Source organism: Siphateles boraxobius, unplaced genomic scaffold (genome assembly GCF_051911475.1).
Source record: "Siphateles boraxobius isolate OS27281-9 unplaced genomic scaffold, OSU_SipBor_1 9, whole genome shotgun sequence".
Classification (NCBI taxonomy): domain Eukaryota; kingdom Metazoa; phylum Chordata; class Actinopteri; order Cypriniformes; family Leuciscidae; genus Siphateles; species Siphateles boraxobius.
The window spans coordinates 12,947,041-12,967,181 of NW_027509219.1; the positions used below are offsets into that span (position 1 = coordinate 12,947,041).

The 20,141-nt window shown below is 39.1% G+C and overlaps 1 protein-coding gene across 1 annotated transcript; it reads left to right on the forward strand.

Annotated features, from left to right (window-relative positions):
• Nucleotides 1-206: 206 nt before the first annotated feature.
• aplnra (apelin receptor a) lies at nt 207-2,503 on the forward strand. Its single transcript, XM_077222772.1, has one exon. It carries the CDS (start codon nt 462-464, stop codon nt 1,542-1,544), a length of 1,083 nt encoding a protein of 360 aa, XP_077078887.1. The 5' UTR covers nt 207-461; the 3' UTR covers nt 1,545-2,503.
• The last annotated feature ends 17,638 nt before the right edge of the window (nt 2,504-20,141 follow it).

A 20,141-nucleotide genomic window follows, 5' to 3' on the forward strand; every position in this document is an offset into this window, starting at 1 on the left:
CAAAAATATTTTTGTCAGACAATTTAAGTTAAATCTAACTTGAAAGACGAGCAAGCCATTACTTTTTCATTAAGAAGAAAAACAAAGAGTTAAGCTCACTTTGTTGACACACTCGCTCCTGCCGACTGCGTGGCCCGGGGGGGCCGTGGTGGGTGGGAGTGTGTGTGTGTGTGTGTGTGTGTGTGTGTGTGTGTGTGAAGATAAGGGGTCCGATATATGGGTTCAGAGGGAGGGGTGAGAAGTCTGGAGTTTAAAAAGACAGGGCGCTACTCTCCCTCACTCAGACGCGCTTCAGCTTCCAGTGAGGGAAACTTAACCCAGACTCTCGTTTCAGACAGAAGAATCCAAACATTCCCACTGAATATAAATAATATATTTATATATTATTTAATATACTCGGATAAACTCGAAAAAAAGAAAAAGAAAAATCCTGAAGGACTCTGGAAAGAAAGCTGCACCAAATGGAGCCAACGCCGGAATATGTCGACACGTATGACTATTATGACTATAACGAGACTGGATGCGACTACTCGGAGTGGGAGCCGTCATATTCTCTCATTCCCGTGCTGTACATGCTCATTTTTATCCTCGGTCTCTCTGGGAATGGCGTGGTTATCTTCACTGTCTGGCGCGCGAAATCCAAACGCCGCGCGGCAGATGTTTACATCGGCAACCTGGCGCTCGCGGACCTGACGTTTGTCATCACGTTGCCGCTGTGGGCCGTGTACACCGCGCTGGGTTACCACTGGCCGTTTGGCGTGGCTCTCTGCAAGATCAGCAGTTACGTGGTGCTGGTCAACATGTATGCAAGTGTCTTCTGTCTGACCTGCCTGAGTTTTGATCGCTACCTTGCAATCGTCCATTCTCTGTCCAGCGGTCGGCTCCGATCCCGTGGCACGATGCTGGCTTCACTGGGTGCCATCTGGTTCCTCTCGTGCCTGCTGGCCGTGCCAACTCTCCTGTTCCGCACTACAGTGGATGACCTTGGGAGCAACCGCACCACCTGTGCAATGGACTTCAGCCTGGTCGCTCACAATCAGGATCACGAATCCCTTTGGATTGCGGGTCTGAGCCTTTCCTCTTCCGCGCTTGGATTTCTTCTGCCTTTCTTGGCCATGACCGTCTGCTACTGCTTCATCGGCTGCACGGTCACCCGCCATTTCAGCCACCTGCGCAAGGAAGACCAGAAGAAGCGGCGTCTCCTCAAGATCATAACCACCCTGGTGGTGGTTTTCGCATTCTGCTGGACGCCTTTCCATGTGCTGAAAAGCATGGATGCCCTGTCCTACCTGGACCTGGCACCCACCTCGTGTGGATTCCTCCACTTCCTGCTTCTGGCTCATCCTTACGCCACATGCCTTGCATATGTCAACAGCTGCCTTAACCCGTTCCTCTACGCATTCTTTGACCTGAGGTTCCGCTCGCAGTGCCTGTGTCTGCTGAACCTGAAGAAGGCCATGCATGGGCACATGAGCTCCATGTCCTCGACCCTCAGCGCCCAGACTCAAAAGTCGGAGGTGCAGTCGCTGGCCACCAAAGTGTGAGGGATTTCAATGAGAAGAACAGAAAACATGAAGTTGAAGAGAAAACACTGGTTTGAAGGGGTTCAAAAAAAGTGGAGATCTACTGACGGCTGGTCCGTTCTGACTGGTGGTGAACTGATGGACTTTGAAGAACATATTGCTTTATGTTTGTAAATAACACTCATAGTTTGGTGTACTCTACTGTATTCATGGATGAAGTGCTGGAATGATGTGACTGTCTGAATGCATGTGTGAATTTATGTTCGCTGACACCTTTTCGTCAGCTTTGACACACTCAAAAACACAGAAATATCCAGGCAAACAGGAGGTCAGATTTGTCAAAAACATTCAAACAATGCTGACCACAGTGATTTTGCTCTTGAGGACGAACTAGATTACCAGACAGCAACATAGTGTCGGCCCAGATTGTGTGTACCAGATGTGGGCCGGATCTGTCTGGGCCGACACCATGTTGCTGTCTGGGTTGTGTTGTTGTAAGAGTGTGTGCTTGTGTTGAAACCTGTATACACTGGTGTAGAGATGCAAATTGTACAGTATTTTCATACTATTTTCCTTTCTGCTTATTTGCTATGTTCAGAAATGTGTTCAGTATCTGTAGCACTTGTTAAGAGGAGATATAAAAATTATAATTTTTGTTAAACTCCCTGATGTGAATGTGTGTTTTTTGATAAGCGTATCAATGTGTGTGAGTGTGTTCCAGTGCAAAGGTGATGCTGCTTGATTAGATAGTTTAAAGCGCAGACAGATAGTCAGGGTTTGGGGGGTGGTGGGGTGGTGGGTGGAGACAGACAGACAGATGGCTGGTGACAAATGTCTCTGGGAAAAAAAGGAAGGCAAGTTGGAGGAAGGGAACAAATTTGTGGGGTGTAAATTGATATATATTCATGAAATAATGTTATATTTTTGAAACTTCTGTAACTAACTACTGCAACTGTATTAAATATGTTCCTTGAATACAATACCGTCTTAGCGTCATTAAACATGATTATGGGTGTGAATTGGTGTACACAATACAATTCAGAGGGAGTTCACATTGATAGTCCATCCATCCTTTTTCAAAACTGCTTCCGCTTAATTGTATTGAATGTGCACTTTTGATTGAATGTGTATTTTTAAAAATCTGTACTTACAGGTATATTAATGAAATAAAACGCCACTTAAGTATACTTAAAGAGTACACTTTCATGACTGTGAAACACACTTAACACACTTAAGTGCACTTTGTAATAATCTCAAATTAAACGTTTTACTTTAAAGTACATTTTAAATCAGTGTTCAGAAACAAAAACTGCACCAATGTTATAACTGTTACATTATTATTGTAATAAAATGTTCATAATGTAATGAATTTCTCAAAACACTATAAAATCTTGAGCTCATAATGTAACAACAATTTTTACATTATGATAAATGTATTAATTATAAAACCACCCAAAACATTGTCATATTGTCATAATTGTAATAGCTTTTAAAGCATACAAAATATTAGTATTCCCTTAAAGTACATTTTTAAAAATCTAAATCCAGGCTTAAACTGTGAAATACAACAGATTTAAATATTGAGGCAATTATAAAAAATATTATTATCATTACCATTATTATTAATTTATTTTTATCAAACATAAAGCATTGGTATTCCTTTACAGTACAATTACATGTACATCTTACAATACATCTTAACCTGCCTACAAAATCCACCAGATAACTACTTCTTCTACTATTATTATTATTAATTTATACTTAAGTGTGTCAAATAAGCACTCTTAAGATCAACTAATTGCATTTAATGTAAAGTAAATTAATTTTTTATTTAATTGTGAATAGCATGCAGTTAAGTGTCTAAAGACATTACATTCAGATCGCACTTCAGTATATTATTTCTGAACTTGTACGCTTTTTAGTTTGCTAAAATGAACTTATTTTTCGCAAGGGCCTGTCAAATCTAAAGTTATCCTTGTGTGTTTGCATGCTTCAAACAACAACAAAGATACATACAAATCTTCCAGGTTCTGAGACTGAAACTTTTCTCATGTCTGGTGAAGATACAGAGAGTTCACTTCATTTGTAAAACCCCTGAAATATCTGATTTCCCATTAAAGACCAGTCTTACAGGCCTGGAACATACAAACACACACAGGCACGCACGCACGCACGCACACACACACACACACACACACACAACGTGTGTGACAGTATAATGATGGTGACTAATTCACAGTGACATTGTGAGGCCACTATGATTTCTAAAGAATGAAACAGTATGGATACATATCTGTTTGAAGCTAGCTATTATGGGGCAAGTGAAAAAAAATATTTCTGAAAAGATGACCGTTAAAGAAGGGGGAAAGGGACGCTACAGACAAAGTCACACACACACACACATACAGAGATATTAACCTATAACAACAGAACCGACATGACCAATTGAATCCAGGCACTTTTAAATCAAAGAGAGTGGAGAACAAGTGAATGGACAGAGTAAGAGAAAATAAAGAAATTGAGCACTCGCAGAAGCCCCTCGTAACATACAGATTTCCAATGATAAATATCGCCAGATTGTTTTTGGCAGACTGTCTGATATACACACTGTCTGGAAGAAAGATGAGATAATCTCATTAGCTGGATAAACCAGACCGATGATGTCATCTAAAAAAAACATAACAAACCTTAGAAGCCCAATGGATTGTTGTCCACAACGCACTGTTAAGCAGCTATTTTACATATATTCTTTTCTGTGACCATTTACTGTAATCGTAATTGCATAAAATAAATGCATGTGCACTCAAGTGCATTTGCAATCATTAGACAGATGCTTTATTCAACAGGGATTTAGAAATGAAGACATCACAAGCAGTTTGTCATAAGAACAAATAATATTTGCAGTACACAATGCCATGTCTAAACTAGAGATTTGTACAAGCTTAAGCAGAAGTGAAATGTATTTTTTTTTAAACTAGAGTAAAAGAGCATCAAGTGGTGTGATAAATATATTGTATACTAGGTAAACTTCTATGTGCATGTATATATGCATACATACACATACATACATACAAAAACAGTTAAATGATTATGTTTGAGGTCCTCAGTTTCAATCAGACCTAATAGTAATCTCATGTTTCAGGGCTTTTGTGCCAAACATAACAAACCAAGCTTTCAAAAAGAAGTTTCAAATGAAAAATAACATGCTTATTTCATCCTGCCAATCACAACACACTTTTCTTCACTCCTGCGACAAGTCTTCCGGCATCCCTTCAGCAACCCAGCTGCACCTGTATTTCGTTAATTAGGTCCAGGGGGAAAGAATGCTTGTGCCCATCCATTAGAGAGAAAAAAAAAACAGTGAATTGCCATTGTTTTCTTATTAAAGAGGCTATATGATGGTGATGGTGAAAAAAAGGCTTTGCTAAATCATGTCAACATGGTAAGTATTTTAATGATTTTACTGAGACTGTGTGTTTGGCCAGGTATGCAAATCCAGAAATACAACCACACTCAAATAGCCTCCATGTGAAACAGCAGCAGGTGCTGAGCTACAACAGTGTTTGAGTGTGTATTCAGGGCCATTATAAACCATTAACCTTGTCACAGAGTTAGATTATGATATACATGCATGTATGTGTCCCAGCTGCTAAGCTTCATAATAAAGAGCAGAAGTGCATACCCTCTGTCATCACTTACTCAAACTCGCTCACATCCCCCAGTCCTCGACAGGTGTGTTTCCTCGCTTGATTTTGCAGTCACTTGGGCATCCTGTGTCATGCCTTTAAACTTACACGAAACAACTGTCCAAATGCACCACGATGGAAAGCTCTCAGGAGGCTCGGGTGCACTTTATCTGACCGTACACTCATTCCTGACAAAATGATGTTAATTGGATGATGTACTGCAATCCAAGGTCATTATATTCCGTTGTGTCATTATGTTTTATAATCAAATGGTTCCAACAAGTGTTTCAACAAGTTATGAAAAGTATTTTTTGCCTAATTGAAAAAAAAACAACAACGTTATTTCTCACAATCATGACTTTATTTCTCATGACTTCATATTTCCCAATTGTGACTTTATATCTAACATTGAGAATTAATGCTGGAATACACTTCTTGACTTTCGCCCAGATTTGAGTTGACACTAGTTGCCAAAAGTCAAAGCCAGTCTACAGATTTTGGTCAGTCATAGTTCCCTGATAATCATGTAGTGTATGATGTGCACAGGCACATTCCATCAAGTCACAGTACATCAACCATGTTTGAAAGTTTGAGCCAATTTTTGAACACATATTTTTTTCAGTTGTCATGTGCCTCCTAGCCTCAGACCCACGGACCGTTGGCTGAACATCTGCAATTCACAGACAGCAACATGGTGTCGGCCCAGATCCGGCACACATCTGGTACAAGTGGATTCCACACGGTCCCGATGTGGGCAGGATCTGGGCAGACAGTCTGGGATGGCACACAAAATTGGAAACACTTCAGGATTTTCGAAGTCGTCATCCGTTAAATTGGATGTCAGAGATGTGTGTGTCTCGCGTTCTCTAACAGTCCGCCTGGAAACAAAGATGCCGTGTATGCAACCCTCACAATACATACAAATGTTTTTTACAAGTCAAGTCACCTTTATTTATATAGCGCTTTATACAATACAGATTGTTTCAAAGCAGTTTTACAGCACTGATATCAGGACAATTATGCATTTTGGATATTGTTCAGCTAAAGTCACTTTAGTGTCGATTCAGTTCCGTTGTAAAAATCATCAATAATTTAATTTGTTAATTTAATTTATAAAGCAGTTCTGAAAAAAAAAATGTCATCATCCACCTCAGTTCTCATACAACAGGGTCAGTACAGTCAGATCAATAATATTGTTGAATATTAAGTGTCCGCAACTAAGCAAGTCAGAGGTAACAGTTGCAATGAACCTTGGGAGAAACCAGGCTCAGTCTGGGGTCCAGTTCTCCTCTGGCCAACAAACGAACACGGTGTCATTATGAAAACTAGAGGTATCTTGCATTTTTGTGGAAGGAAAGTATCACTGCATAAAAAGATATGTGCATATTTATGTGTGTTGATAAATCTGCTGTGGTTGTCTCGCAACAGGGTTAGATTGCAAAATTGTGACTTTTATCTCACAGTTGTGACTATTTCCCATAACTTTTAAATTCTCATTAAACACTCATTTTCTCAGATTTTGCTGTTTTCTATTGTCAAGCCTAATACTGCTGTCAAACTGAGTTCTCTTTTACTCTTAAGGACTGGCAGACATCAACTGCTTCACATTCACATAACGACAGACACAGTGAGTGTCAAGTCAATCACGCAATGTGTCTGGGCTAGCTTGACAATGGAGTCTCTCATCTATCAAACCACAGAGCCCATCTTTGGGCAGAGGTTTGCTGAAAGACATACTCACACAGGAGAACATACTCATGTGCGAAAAACAATGACGGGAGAGTTGTGGGGTCTCCCGTTACTGTGATGGAGCGCAGAGCTCTCTGAGAATGTGTAACACATTAGCTCCTGGATTTGCCTTGAGTGTGAATGTTATGCAACTGTCCATATGACAGATGAGAGTAATGTCTACACTGGGAATTCCTACATTTTCTATTGTGGTTTCTCCCAGATAAATCACATATGACGTTTGGCATCAGATCAAGTGTCTAAACTAAGCCAGATGGGTCTTATTGCATTCTTTTTTATATATTTATATATCGCAGGTTCATCATTTGTGTACAGTCAAAAGAAATCATAATTTTTGCCTCCCTGTCATGACATTTTCTTATTTATGTGTAGAGTTGAATCTTCTTTCCATTCTGAAGCCCACTCGTCTGCTGTTGGATTTGTTCCTTTAATCTCCTGTGAAACTTTTTATCCAACTTTCTCTCATCTCCTCATTTTCCCTCTTTGTTCAACCCTGTGGTTTGGGCTCTTTTGATGTTTATTGTGATTTCTCCTCCTATGTTTAAGCTGTAATGAGCTCTGGGAGAAAAAGAAAGTATTAGACACAACACAATTTTACCACAAAGAGGTTATATGTCCAGGATTAGTTGTTTTATAGCACCTGTCCAATACTATGAAAGTTACTGCCAATGGGTTTGGCATTATTTCAGATCCTTAAAGTCAAGATGAACATTTTAATGCAACCCTTTAAAAGTTATTGTAAATACTTATTTGAAGCACATTATCATTATTATTATGAGAACAGGTTATTTTAAATAAGTTTGACAAGAGACCAGATAAGAAAATCTGTGACATTTACAACAAAAGGATATAATGATTCAAATTTCTGCTGGCACATGTTCAACATGTCTAGTCAGCCTGAGGGATTTTTGTATTGTTTGTATTAAAAGTTGTGTATACTTAACATAAATAATATAAAAGCCTTGTGAAGATTTAAGCCTGAAATGTGATAATCTTCCAGCTATTAAATGGTGTTTATGCCTAAGAGTACGTTTACATGACAATTATGTAATAATGCGTTTTTTTTTCGCATACAGACATTAATGTTGTCAAAATGATCCCTGTCCACACGGAAAATGACTAAAGAACACTGTATTATGCATGCCAGGCCAATAGATGGCAATGTCACTTTGTAAAGAAACACTTGGCGGCAATAGACTGAACACGTAATACACATAATGTCACCATTTTCACAAATTCGCATTTTTGCAGTTTACACGGAGACGATTATGGTATCGTTTTCAAAAACTTGACTTTGAAACCTGTTTTCAAAAGTTTGCGTTTTCATCCAATCAAAACGTGTCGTGTAAATGAAGGGCCAAAACACATAAAATATTTCCATTTTGTGTTGAAAATGGTGTCTTCTAAATGTCCTGGAAAGTTTTATTCAGAGGAATCTACAGTGTATGACTTGAGCATTGAAAAGCGTCTTGCGTGTGAGCTTGCAGTATTGTGTGACACGGGATGTTAATCAAACTTTTTTTTTAAATAGACGACATACGATGTTACATTCAAGCCAGAAACACGCACGCACTCTCTCTTTACACAGGTGTCTGTGATCTTTCATTCATGAATAGCTACATATTTGGCTCCAGCTGCAGACTGTTTACTATCGAAGCTTGTATGGCAAGTCTAAGGGGTCAGACCTGCTTTAGGACATTTCTCTGGGTGAGACTGCTTTTCCTTTCTGCAATATCGTATTTCGAGTGCCCACTACAGCTATTCAGACAAATCTTGCAGTTGAAGAAATAGATGAGTGATATCCATAATAATGGAGGAGACAAGCAATACACACTGATGGTGGTGATGATCCTGTTACACAATCTCAAAACCAAAGTAAAAGCATGTTGTTGAATGTGTTTATTCTTTACAACTCCCAGTGACCACACCCAGAGAGGACCAAACCTGTCCATGTGTGAATTCAGATCAGACAAAGACTAAAGTGGCCTCTCCATTCAAGTGCTGACAAAAGCCAACTAAACTTGTTTGCACTGACTTCCATTCAAGTTCAGTGCAGTTTTCCAGGCAACATTTGAGGGTCTCATTCTGCCTGTACGTTTGTATGTTTGGCTAATAAAATATAATAGCACAGCAAGCAGAGCAATAACCATATTATACACCAAAATCCCCATCCCTCATCCAGTTCCTTTTGTGTTGCATGCAAACAAAAAATCATATGGGTTTGGAGTGACATAAATGTACACAGAATTTTTGTAATATTGAAATATTGCGACAAGCAGAATAACTTTTTTTGTATTAATATATTGTTTATTTTTTGTAGCTTAAGTTACATTTCTTTCGATAAAAAGTGTAACTTTTCATTATTCAACAAAACAGCAAAAAAGTGATACAAAGATGAATGAAAATGCCGTTATTGTTTTTCACAGCACTTGTTTATTTAAAAGTTGTATTCGTTTTTAAAATAACTTCACTAGTAATATTGTTAGCTCCTTTTTATTAAACTGCATGTATTTCTTAAATTGTAAAAAGCATTTACATTCTTGCTGTTGAACAAATATAAAAATGTAGCCTAAGTTAAATTTATTTCAACAAAGTGTAATTTTTAATTTTTCAAAAATTAGACAAAACTATATAGCATTTTTACATAACATTTTTTTTTTAAATAACTTCACTGCTAATATTGTTAGTACTTTTATATTAAACTGCGAGTGTATTTCTTCATTTGTAAAATGCCTTTGCCTGAACTGATGTATTTATTATTATTATTAATATTATTATTATTTTATTTATTTATTTTTGTGCACAAAATATTTGCATCAGCTTCCATGAAGGATGTTTGCGGGCTCCGTGTGTGAATACGTGTCTCTGTGTGTGTGACAAGGCCAAGAGGGGTGAATCTCTGACTGCCCTGAAAACAAACAGGTCTTCCTCTCACATTGTGCTTCTTAATGGATAAAACGTGCTGTTTCCCCAGGATGCTATACAACTGGGTCGGGATATCCCCATTTGAGGTTAAAGTGCAAGAAATGCACACCCAGCACTACTGCAACATCATCATACCACTATTCCACAACGAGGTTTTGCACAGTAGTATTAATAATTGTACAATATTACAACATGAAGATTAAACACAAGGTGCATGAACCACAGTCTTTCACTCGAGGGAGATGTGTCTGCATCCGATGGTGATTTTGGCGGGAGGATGTGGTGTGTTTATACGAGTGTGTCTGTATGAGTGCCCAGCTGGACTGGCAGTGAGAGCAGAATCGTTTAGCTTTCTAACGGGCAGCCAGGGATGGACGGCCCGCACAATGCCATCCTCTCACGAGCACCTAAACGGACTCTTTGTAGCTCCAGGAGGAAGGATGAGTCGTCTCTGCATCCAGATCCGGCCGTACACACTTCAACACACATACAGGTGTTCAACCAGACTAAATTTGTGCTGTTGCATTCCTCTTCTTAGTCTCCTTTTTGCTTACTAACAAAATTGGGTCAACACCTTTATTAAGCTAGGTGCCAAAAGGAGGTTTTCACACTGATGCTATACATTTTGGGTTCCCCAAAAGAACCTTTCAACCCAATTTGTGCGAACATTTGAATCATCCTTAAAAAACATTTTGCACTATAAAGAACCTTTTTGTGCAATGAAAGATTCCACTGATGTTAAAGGTTCTTCATGACCATCAATGCCAATAAAGAGCCTTTATCTTTAAGAGTAGACAAACAGTAAGGCTGTGGGGGAGGGAGGATATTCTCATAGCAATAATAAATATTTAATTTTTTGTGCATTTATTTTCAACCCTTAAAGCTCCAGTAGGTAGCTTTTGTAAACAAATATTTGTTAAAACTGTCATTATGTCCTGAAAGTAGAATATGAGACAGATAATCTGTGAAAAAAAATCAAGCTCCTCTGGCTCCTCCCTGTGGTCCTACTGCCATTTGCAGAAATACACCGCTCCCGGTCAGAAACAACCAATCAGAGCCAGGAGGAATGTCTTAGCAGTGTCAATCACGCTCCTGTACGCGATGATCACCCCTCTCTTGCACAGCGCGAGCGCGTACCGTCATTCGTGACTCTCCTGTTCAAACTCGTTCATCCAAATGAACCAATCTTTTTTCGAGTCATTTCGTTCATTCAACGAACGAAATGACTCGAAAAAAGATTTGTTCATTTTGAACGAGTCTTTTTCAGAGTCATTTCGTTCATTCAACGAACGAATGACTCGAAAAAAGATTTGTTCATTTGGATGAACGAGTTCGAACAGGATCACGAACGTGCTTCACAGAACAGAGCTAGGCGAGCATTTGTGCTTATAAAACTTAAAGTTTTTTATTTATTTTTGAAATGACCGATCGGTTCATTAGATAAGACCCTTATTCATCGTCTGGTATCGTTTAAAACCCTTTGAAGCTGCGCTGAAACTGTCATTTGGTCCTCGAAACGTTTGTGTCCTATTGAAGTCCATTATATGGAGAAAAAGCCTGGAATGTTTTCATCAAAAAACTTAATTTCTTTTCGACTGAAGAAAGAAAGACATGGACATCTTGGATGACATGGGGGTGAGTAAATTATCAGCAAAAGTTTTTTTTTTAAAGTGAACTAATCCTTTAACGTTATCTTAGTAGCTATAACTTATAGAAAGAGTGCAACCTTATAAAGTTACATGTATTGCAAAATACATAATGATTTGAGGACCAAGTTTGTAGTCAAAGTATGGGCAGGCCATAGTCAATGTAAAGCATATTGTTGATGTTTCGTCCCTATTAGTGAATGTTCCATAACTGTTTATAATCCGCCGTCATCGGTGGTCCTGCTTACTAGCCTGCGCGTTCACGGCAGGCTCCGCTGTGGGGGAGGAGCTGTGGAGGGAGGGCTGTAGCGTAGCAGAGAGCAAGGGGGTTGGACCTGTAAGTTGTGCTTGTTCAAATTTTCAGGCTAAGTCAACATTTTCTCAAAACTCCCTACTGCAGCTTTAAATGCATGAATGTTTTACCAATTATTATTACACATTGCGGTCTTTAGTGACCCGGATCTATCTAACACTGATGGATCTCTACCTTTCACGATAATATAAAACTCCCCTGATATTTGAGTAACAATTACAGAAGAATAAAATAAAGCATATTTTGTTACCTTAGCTTGGAAGGGTTCAGTTTAAGAAGATGTTTTATACAATTACAATGTAGAATTTATCTCCCAGTACATTCAGCATCTGGATAATATTCACAAGCTCAAACATTTTCTTAAACCTATCATTTTCAACATCTTCAAAATCAATATTTTGATCGCTGACAGCTTCTTCACCAGATCCACCATCAAGTGACAGTGACACTTATATCTGAATGCGTTCAGTCATTTCAAGTTTTGCTGATGATTCATCCTATTCTTTTGTTTTCTGCCTGCAGTAACTATGAGTGAAACGTCACTTCATCATTGTGTTTCAGGCATTTCCACTTTGTAGAAAAAGGTGAATGAATGAGGAGGAGAGTAGTGAATGACGTCCCGGGTTTACACCCTCATACAGAGTTTAGAAAACTGTTTGACTGTTTGTGTGTAACTTAGCATATTTTGGGGACAAATTTGATATAAATCTGACAAAACCTTTTTTGGGGGATGCCCTCATTTGTAAAAAAAAATTTTAAAATAAAAATGATGTTTTGTTTTTGTTTTGAATTGCAAAAACTCCCTGTCAGGGTTAATATAGCTGTATAGAAAAACAACGTAAGTCTATGGCAGGGGTTCTCAGTCTTTTAGATACCACAGACCTCTATATATGATCATCCAGCTGCGAGGGACCCCCATCCTAAAATTTAAAAGGCAGCTTTATTTTCACTAAAGACCTAATTTCTACTGTGCATTTATCAACATTTGTTACATTTTTCATGTTCATGTTAGTTCACAGTGCATTAACTAATATGAACAAAGAAAAATTTGGACCTTGAAAATGTAGTAGTAAATGCTGAAATGAACTAACTAACTGCTAGAAGTATTGTTCATTGTTAGTTTATGTTAACTAATGTTAACAAATGAAACCTTTTTGTTACCGCATTATGTTGTTATATGCTTTTATATTCACTATAGTACTGTACTGTTTATTTATTTTAATCCATTTAATAACAAGTTTTTTATGCATTTTATTCAAATAATTTATTCATTTCCAATTTCTACTTTGAAAATGAATATAATAAATATACATAAAATATAATCTGGAAAATATTTAGTTTATATGCTACATTACTATGTTTTTTATACTGTTTTAGATGGCCTATATTATTTATTTATATTTGTTTGAATCATTTTTATGTATTTTTTATTATTATTTATTTACAGTGCTGGGTAGTAAGTGATTACATGTAATCTGGAATTACGTAATCAGATTCCATAATGTATTACGTTTTACTCGTAATGAGACTACAGTTACTCTTTTATTGATTATCTGATTATGTTATTCTCACAATGGCAGTAAATTATTCATAACTTATTGATTCTCCCCAATTCTTCTTTTTCATGTTTTGTGAAATTGCACACACACACCAGCGACTATAGTCAGGTGCCTATAATTACATGAAAACTGAGAGCCGCACAGAATTTGATCACTGGATTTACAGAAATAATTTCACTTTTAAGGAGTGTTTTCTCAACATTGCATATCGAATGAACTCCTGATGAACACATTAATTGTTATTTGAATTATTACTCAGGGTGTGATTTAACCATGTATTGCTATGTCTTTGGAATGCTTTTGTCTTTTAAACACAATTTTTATTATCTTAAAATTATTGATTTTAACCATTTTTATGATTTATTCCATTATTAGATTTTCATTAAATTCACAGACACCCCGCAGTTCCTTCACAAACCCCAGTCTGGGAAACCCTGACATAATGTAATATTTAATGCTCTTCATGTTTTTGATAATGAATGGAACATATTTTCTTTCTCTATGAAATTTTATATTATTATGGCACAAGATTATCCTATTCAAATCAATGAGATAAACGAGTTAGGTCAAAAGTAATCTAAAAATAAGACAAAAGTAGTCCGACTATAATATAACCTTAAATGTGTAATGTAATGGATGACGTTACTAATACAATTTTTGTCATGTAATCTACCAAATTTAATATACAGTATTTAGTACAACGGTTCATCTTTTTATTATTTAGTTGTGTATTTTTGTGGTATTTTTACACTGTTTTTTCTCAAATTTTAGCACTCCCTTGCGGCACTCTGACCACACAAACTGTGAGTGTGTGTGTGTGTGTGTGTGTGTGTGTGTGTGTGTGTGTGTGTGTGTGTGTGTGTGTGTGTGTGTGTGTGTGTGTGTGTGTGTGTGTGTGTGTGTGTGTGTGTGGGTGCTCCGGTTAAATTCAGTCAAAACTGCCAACACGCAAAACTGTGTCCAAATTGACTGGAGCTCTTTAGCAGTCTTAAACCCCTTAACTTCTTCCCCTCTTTCTTCATGTCACCTAGAAGACATCTCTTTCCCTTCACACACACACAAATAGACACACACACGCCTGCCTCATCTGGCCATTGCAGCCTGTAACAACAAACCGCCATTCCCCACTTCCTCCTGACAGGTGCTCCCAATGAAAAGACCTCCAGTGTGAGAGATACATGGCACCCCATCAAAGCTATAGAGTGACGGGAAGTGAGCAGAAACAGAGCGAGAGACAGATAACGAAAGGGGGGGAGAGAGAGAGAGATGACCCTCTCTGAATGTCTCGAGAAGCAAAGCAGCATACCAACACAGTCATGCTTTAGTTAACAGAGACATCACTGATCAACCCGAGCATCATTTAAGGGTCTGTACGCAACTGAGCAACTACAATGAAGTAGTCATGAACTCAGGCTCACCTGCACTTCCAGCAGAAAGATCACAGCACATCAGCCAGGAGCCGAAGAAGAAGCTACATGCAAAATTTGCATGTAGAAGAATAAGTAAAGAAGCAAAATTTGCTATTTCACGTTTATTTGATAGCAGCACAAGGCTGTTGGAGATAAAGGCAAATCATTATTATCATCCACAAAACATATTAATAGATACAGAGGTTAAAGCTAACTATTAGGCCTCAGTATTATGAGGTTTTCCAGCTTTTCTAATTAGCTAGCTCATATACATTAGGCACTGACTGAGGTCTTTTCCGGGTCTTGACCTGAGCCTGATCAACGCTGCCATCTACTGTACCGGAAATGTATTACAAGTTGACTAGTATTTTAGAATTTAATCAGCAAAGTGTTGCCAAGTTCCCCGGGGGGAATTTGATGTCCGACTCGTTTTATGAAGAAGAAAAACTTAAGTTTTCAGACAAGTAGGCTACTCAATTTACAACATGCATTCATGCAATCTGACTACATCAGTCATTTTGATCATCATCATCATCACAACTATTCTCCCGTATTCAGCAATAGATTTAAGGCAAGCATAATGCAAACAAGATAGCTACTACTCCACGATCATCTCCAACAATGCTCACGGGCGTCAGTTTGGTTTGAAATGTGGGGACAGACAGAGACGCATTCGGAAGTGCATTTTCAGAAGTGCTGGGTACAAACTTGTCAGTGACGTGCGGTGATGTTTTAAAGAGGCTAGGCACTGAGTTGAAAGCCAGATTACCTGATTTATTGTTTATGCTAATAATACGTAATAACAGTAAACGTTACGCACAAGCGCGGCATATCAAGAAATGTACAAGTCAGGATGTATATCGTGTACTCTCTCTCTCTCTCTCGCACGCACACACACACACACACACACACACACGCACACACACAAGCGCGGCACAGGCACACACCGGTAGTTATGTCCACTCCAGCATCAGAATGCAACCATTCTTAAGCCTTAATTGTTGCACAGCGGCAATTATGTTTGTCAGTCAGCAAAAGTAAAATCACACACTGCTCAATTGAATATGAAGGCAAATGGCTTGCATTGATTCAACCACATTTATCAATTCAATATTAAGCCCAAAATAGTTTTTGACTCACCAATCGGTAGATTATTTGTACATAAAATCCATCCGCCGTTCTCGTTAAGACGTCGATCACATATTTTCTTTCATTCCAGTCTGTTTGAAACGATCGGGCAATTTTTGGGCCCTTTTGCTGCATTAGTCCATCTAAGGCTGGCGTAGACCTCCCTCTTGCTATTAACTCAGATTTTGTAAAAGAAATATTTCTTAACTCCGTGATCACGGCACGGTGCTGTCATTTTGACTTTGAATTTGGCGGGGATTAACTATGTAGGCTAGCTGTGGTGTAATGACGTTAGCTGCGCAAATGTCCAGTAATATTTCGATTTTAATTGGTCCATGTCTGATACGTAACGGAGATGATTACTGGCATAACATAAGAGGCTTGTTCGACTTGAACCGGCGCTGCACAGACCGATCGGTTGATGACATCAAAGTACCGCGAGAGCTATTCAAAAGCATAAGGAGCCGTCTGCTCTCTAATCGCTCTCGCGGTACTTTGATGTCATCAACCGATCGGTCTGTGCAGCGCCGGTTCAAGTCGAACAAGCCTAAGGCTTGTTCGACTTGAACTGGCGCTGCACAGACCGATCGGTTGATGACATCAAAGTACCGCGAGAGCGATTCAAAAGCATAAGGAGCCGTCTGCTCTCTAATCGCTCTCGCGGTACTTTGATGTCATCAACCGATCGGTCTGTGCAACGCTGGTTCAAGTCGAACAAGCCTATATTTACGTCCAAAGGCACAGCAGATTTGTGCTTTTTGCCGTACATGTTGAAGAATACAGGATCGAAGTGCGCATGCGCAACATACAAACAAATGCTAGTAAAAGAAAAATGCTAGTAGACAGTAAAAGCACTTCTTATTCTACCATTTGTTTTTTATTTGATTATGCGTAACTGCCACATTTGTCATCATAACGTCTAAACAATTGGAATAACACACATATTGCATATATAAAAAAACAAGAATAAACAGTAAAAAACGAATTTGGCAGGGTAGTGCCTAGTTTGCCTACTAGTGCAGCAGATTAATGGCATATCTCAATAGAATCGTTCAAATTGGTATAGAAGCATGAAATTTGGCACAGATACTCTCCAAGGGTCATTTTTTGGGAAAAAGGCGTTGGCCACCGAAAAATTCAACATGGCGGACATTTTTTCAAGATGGCCGCTATTTCTGTCAAATGCTCATTATGTCAATCGTTCAAACAGTGATATCATGTAGGCATAACATTTTGTGAAAATACTCTCTTCAGAATGTTTTTTTGGAAAACACTGCTTGTCCCTCAAATTCAAGTTGGCAACCATTTTTCAAGATGGCCACCATTTTTCTTGAATCCTTACATATTTGTTTCAAATGGTGATGCTATCATGACATTTGGTACAAATATTCTTCAAGGAACATTATCATGGAAAAAGGTGTGTGCCAATCAAAAATTTAAGATGGCGACCATTTTCAAGATGGCCATAGAATGTACATTTCCAGAAGAAAACGTGAGTGGACGCTTGCAGTGGCAAAACTCGCCACTTGGTTGCTAGGGTGTGGTACATGATTGCATACAATTCAACAAACATGTCTGTACGATGTTCTGGTGCCGAGATATGGCTTATTCATGTGTTCAGGTGGTTGCTAGAGTGTTCTGGGTCCTTGCTATGGTGTTGGTAGGCGGTTGCTAGGGTATTCTGTGTGGTTGTTATGGTGTTGGTAGGTGGTTAGTAGTTGTCACAGATGGTCACTATTGGAGTTCTTAGCATTTTCTTGGCATGATTGAGAACTTACTTAATCGCTATTAGCATGTAGCTGTTCACAGCTAGCATGTGTAGCATGTTGGAACTCCTGTTTGCTAGCATGAGTCAAAAGAGCCAACCCCCATCTCTATACGATGTTCTGATGTAGAGACATGCTGCCGTGCAAAGGCAAAAGACTGTAACTTCGTTTTTGGTTGAAAATGAGTTATTGATATTTTTGGCACATTTTTGGCCTGTGTACTTACAGCTGCCATCCGTCCCTGTAACTTCTGATGTCCTCAAAGCCTTGTCCTGCACTGATGCGGTCAGATAGTATGCTCTTAACCCGCTCCATCGACAAACGTGTGATAGGCCTATCGATCGCGAAGGATATATTCAGAGCTGACAGAAAAGTGTTACACATGCCTTAGCAGGTGAATACAACAAAGAACTAAAGCCCCGCCTCACCCAGTTCGGGTACCGGACCTGGTTGAAACAATCATGCATCTAGCTGGCAGAGTGCCAAAACTTCGCCGGCGCCTTCAGTAGGGCTGTCGCGGTGAAGGAATTTCCCTTGCGGTAATTTTGAGTAGCTCAATAGAGCGATATGCGGTATTACGCCATTTATTTATTTTTATTTATTTTTGTTATATAAATACGTGTTATGATATGGTCAGCATTCACAAAAACTATGTAACCGAACTAAACAGCGTCTCTGCGCATTGAAAGACTGTCACTCAGCGCGCAGTTACATTGTTACGCCAACGGACTGTCGAGTGAGTCATTAAACCGTTCATTCAACGAAAACGTTCAAAAAGCTGATTCCTTAAATGATAGATGTAATGAAACAAGGTGTTAATTATTTTTTTTAACTTTGAGCTCCACTTTTAAAGGCTCAGCTGGCCAGCAATGCTTCACTTTTGGGCAAAGCCGAAGCAATGCTACACTTAATAGACCATATGGCATTGATTCAATGCGTGACTCGCTGCTTTCCCGCCCCACGGCTTCCTCGCGCTGTGTAATGCTGACCAGCGCTGACGCCATTCATGGTAAATACCACACGTTAAAAGGATGATACGACAAATATTTCGCTTTCCTTGGAAACGGCAAACTTTTCACGAATATACTTGACTTCAAAGAGACGCACGCAGGTAATCGCACGCGCTCAGTCGATCTCATTCACTGTCTGTTTAGGCTTAAGTCCAAATCCACAAAGCCTCTGTACAAATCACCATGCTAAACAGTCTTGTTATCATTATTAACTTATTAACATTCAATACACATGGAACGAACTACGAAGGGTGGCCTTATGAAAAAAGAAAACGCGGTTTGCGGTTGCTGCGGTTACTTGCCTTCCTCTGCGGCTGCCCTGTCAGTAGCGCGGTACTACAATATTGTGGTTATCGCGACAGCCCTGGCCTTCAGCACCGCCCTGAACACGGTCGAGCCGACGCAAGAAATATATCACAGGGAGTGATAATAATGAAGCAACAAGGGTATATTGGTGCATACAACATAATGAAACAAGTGCTGGTGCATACAACATCAGACCATCTCAGCTGTTACAAGCAGGTTATGCAGGTCCCTCTCAAAAAATTAGCATATTGTGATAAAGTTCATTATTTTCCATAATGTAATGATAAAAATTAAACTTTCATCTATTTTAGATTCATTGCACACCAACTGAAATATTTCAGGTGTTTTATTGTTTTAATACTGATGATTTTGGCATACAGCTCATGAAAACCCAAAATTCCTGTCTCAAAAAATTAGCATATTTCATCATATGCTAATATGACCAATAAAAGAAGTGTTTTTAATACAAAAAAAAAAGTCAACCTTCAAATAATTATGTTCAGTTATGCACACAATAGTCAATACTTGGTCGGGAATCCTTTTGCAGAAATGACTGCTTCAATGCGGCGTGGCATGGAGGCAATCAGCCTGTGGCACTGCTGAGGTGTTATGGAGGCCCAGGATGCTTCGATAGCGGCCTTAAGCTCATCCAGAGTGTTGGGTCTTGTGTCTCTCAACTTTCTCTTCACAATATCCCACAGATTCTCTATGGGGTTCAGGTCAGGAGAGTTGGCAGGCCAATTGAGCACAGTAATACCATGGTCAGTAAACCATTTACCAGTGGTTTTGGCACTGTGAGCAGGTGCCAGGTCGTGCTGAAAAATGAAATCTTCATCTCCATAAAGCTTTTCAGCAGATGGAAGCATGAAGTGCTCCAAAATCTCCTGATAGCTAGCTGCATTGGCCCTGCCCTTGATAAAACACAGTGGACCAACACCAGCAGCTGACATGGCACCCCAGACCATCACTGACTGTGGGTACTTGACACTGGACTTCAGGCATTTTGGCATTTCCTTCTCCCCAGTCTTCCTCCAGACTCTGGCACCTTGATTTCCAAATGACATGCAAAACTGAGCAACAGTCCAGTGCTGCTTCTCTGTAGCCCAGGTCAGGCGCTTCTG